Genomic DNA, 1645 nt, shown 5'->3' with positions numbered 1-1645 from the left:
TGTATACCAGATCCAAAAACCTTAAACATCCAATCAGAGGATGCAAATGATACTCAGGATGGAAAACACATCCAGACAATGCACAGGCATTTTCTAATATTAATTATATTAAGGCGAATAATATTAATTATTTTCCTATGACTGACACGCAAGAACCTAATTAAAATTGTCCATGCTCCTCTAAAATAGAACTTCAGGTCCTAGAATCACTATATTATCTTATATTAGAGATTCTTAGAGATGATCAATCTTCAATTAACCTCCGGATGGATATCGGTGAGGAAATAGCATCACGCTCAAGAAGGGATCTCAAACGAGCTCAGAATGTTGATGTGTTGGAATGAATGTGATGGAGGGTAGCTGTGAAGCACTAAACACATAGAAACTTTGGTCTTACTTATTTAATTGTTTAATTTTAAATTACTAATTATTTGCATTATATTTTATGCATAAAGTATAAGTATAGTGGTGTTCTACCTGCAGTAGTGTTATCTCCTTCGCACTTTCACTTTTAACAACTTTAAATTACATCATCAATGGACACTATACAGCAGTCATTGGAGCAGATGATGGAGCACTTTAATACAAGGATGGCAGCCTTCCAGGATAACCTTGAGAAAGCTAGTGGTGCTCCAGTTACCTTGGCTTTACTTGCTGCAGATTTCTCTAATTTTAAGTCTTTGATCGGAGACTCATTGATTAATCTCCAACATCAAGTTCAAGTTTTGGCACAACAGCAAGATCATCTTGAAATGCACAGTCGGCGCAAGATATTGTTGATTCATGGGATTCGTGAAGACTGTGACGCAAATTTGACTCTTCAAGTAACTAAGTTGTTTGCTGAGAAACTTAAAGTATCCATCTCACTAGACAATATAAGTAGAATTCATCGTATGGGCCGTGTAACGGGAGGGAAACCTCGTCCCATCCTTGTTAAATTTCGCAGCATTGAGGTGCGCAATAAAGTGTGGACAGCGAAAACTGGGTTTAAAAGTAGTGGGATCACATTGTCTGAATTCCTCACTAAAGTCAGACATGAGGCTTTCATGAATGCGCGGAAACACTTTGGTATATCTAAGTGCTGGACACAAAATGGAGCTGTGCTGATCATCGGAACTGACGGTAAAAAACATCAAGTCAGTTCAGGTGCCGACCTAAACCGGCTCATTAATTTGTCTCAGAGTGTTGTGTGTGATAATACGACGCTGCCTACAACTTCCCACCTCGTCACCGCCCAGAAGACATCCGATACGGCAGCTGTAACGCGATCTAAGCGCATTTTGAAGAAATAATCTGTTCCTCGGCAAACTGTTGTAGTGGTCGTGGTGGCGGTATTATTTACGTAGGGTTTGTTCTATATTTTACAAAATTCAGTGGGTAGGTAAATTTAACTAATGTATTTTTTAATTTTCTTTGTATCTTGTGACGTTTTTAAAATTTTTACTTTTTCTATTATCAACCCACATTAAAAACAATTTCAATTATTTTCACTTGGTTGAGATTCGGCATTTCTGACAGTTATGACTTTGACAGCACTGACGTTGACAGTTGTTATATTGAAATAAGTATTTATGGTAGATTAGACTAAAATAGCCAACTTAGCCCATTTGGCATTATACAGCCATAGTTTTTAATATTGCCACCT

General features: G+C 37.4%; 1 protein-coding gene across 1 annotated transcript; it reads left to right on the top strand.

The window, feature by feature from the left end:
- Nucleotides 1-536: 536 nt before the first annotated feature.
- LOC131850047 (uncharacterized) lies at nucleotides 537-1444 on the top strand. The gene has a single exon (XM_059200203.1). It carries the CDS (start codon nucleotides 537-539, stop codon nucleotides 1290-1292), a length of 756 nt encoding a protein of 251 aa, XP_059056186.1. The 3' UTR covers nucleotides 1293-1444.
- The last annotated feature ends 201 nt before the right edge of the window (nucleotides 1445-1645 follow it).

The sequence above is a fragment of the Achroia grisella genome, unplaced genomic scaffold (genome assembly GCF_030625045.1).
Source record: "Achroia grisella isolate CSIRO2021 unplaced genomic scaffold, CSIRO_AGI_Agris_v1 utg6880, whole genome shotgun sequence".
In the NCBI taxonomy this organism is placed as follows: domain Eukaryota; kingdom Metazoa; phylum Arthropoda; class Insecta; order Lepidoptera; family Pyralidae; genus Achroia; species Achroia grisella.
Note: the sequence above shows the minus strand (reverse complement) of the source record. Positions and strands in the feature narration are given on the sequence as shown.

Bases quoted from the DNA above. Each gene is read 5' to 3' on its own strand.
- LOC131850047 (XM_059200203.1), top strand. From the start codon at position 537: ATGGACACTATACAGCAGTCATTGGAGCAGATGATGGAGCACTTTAAT.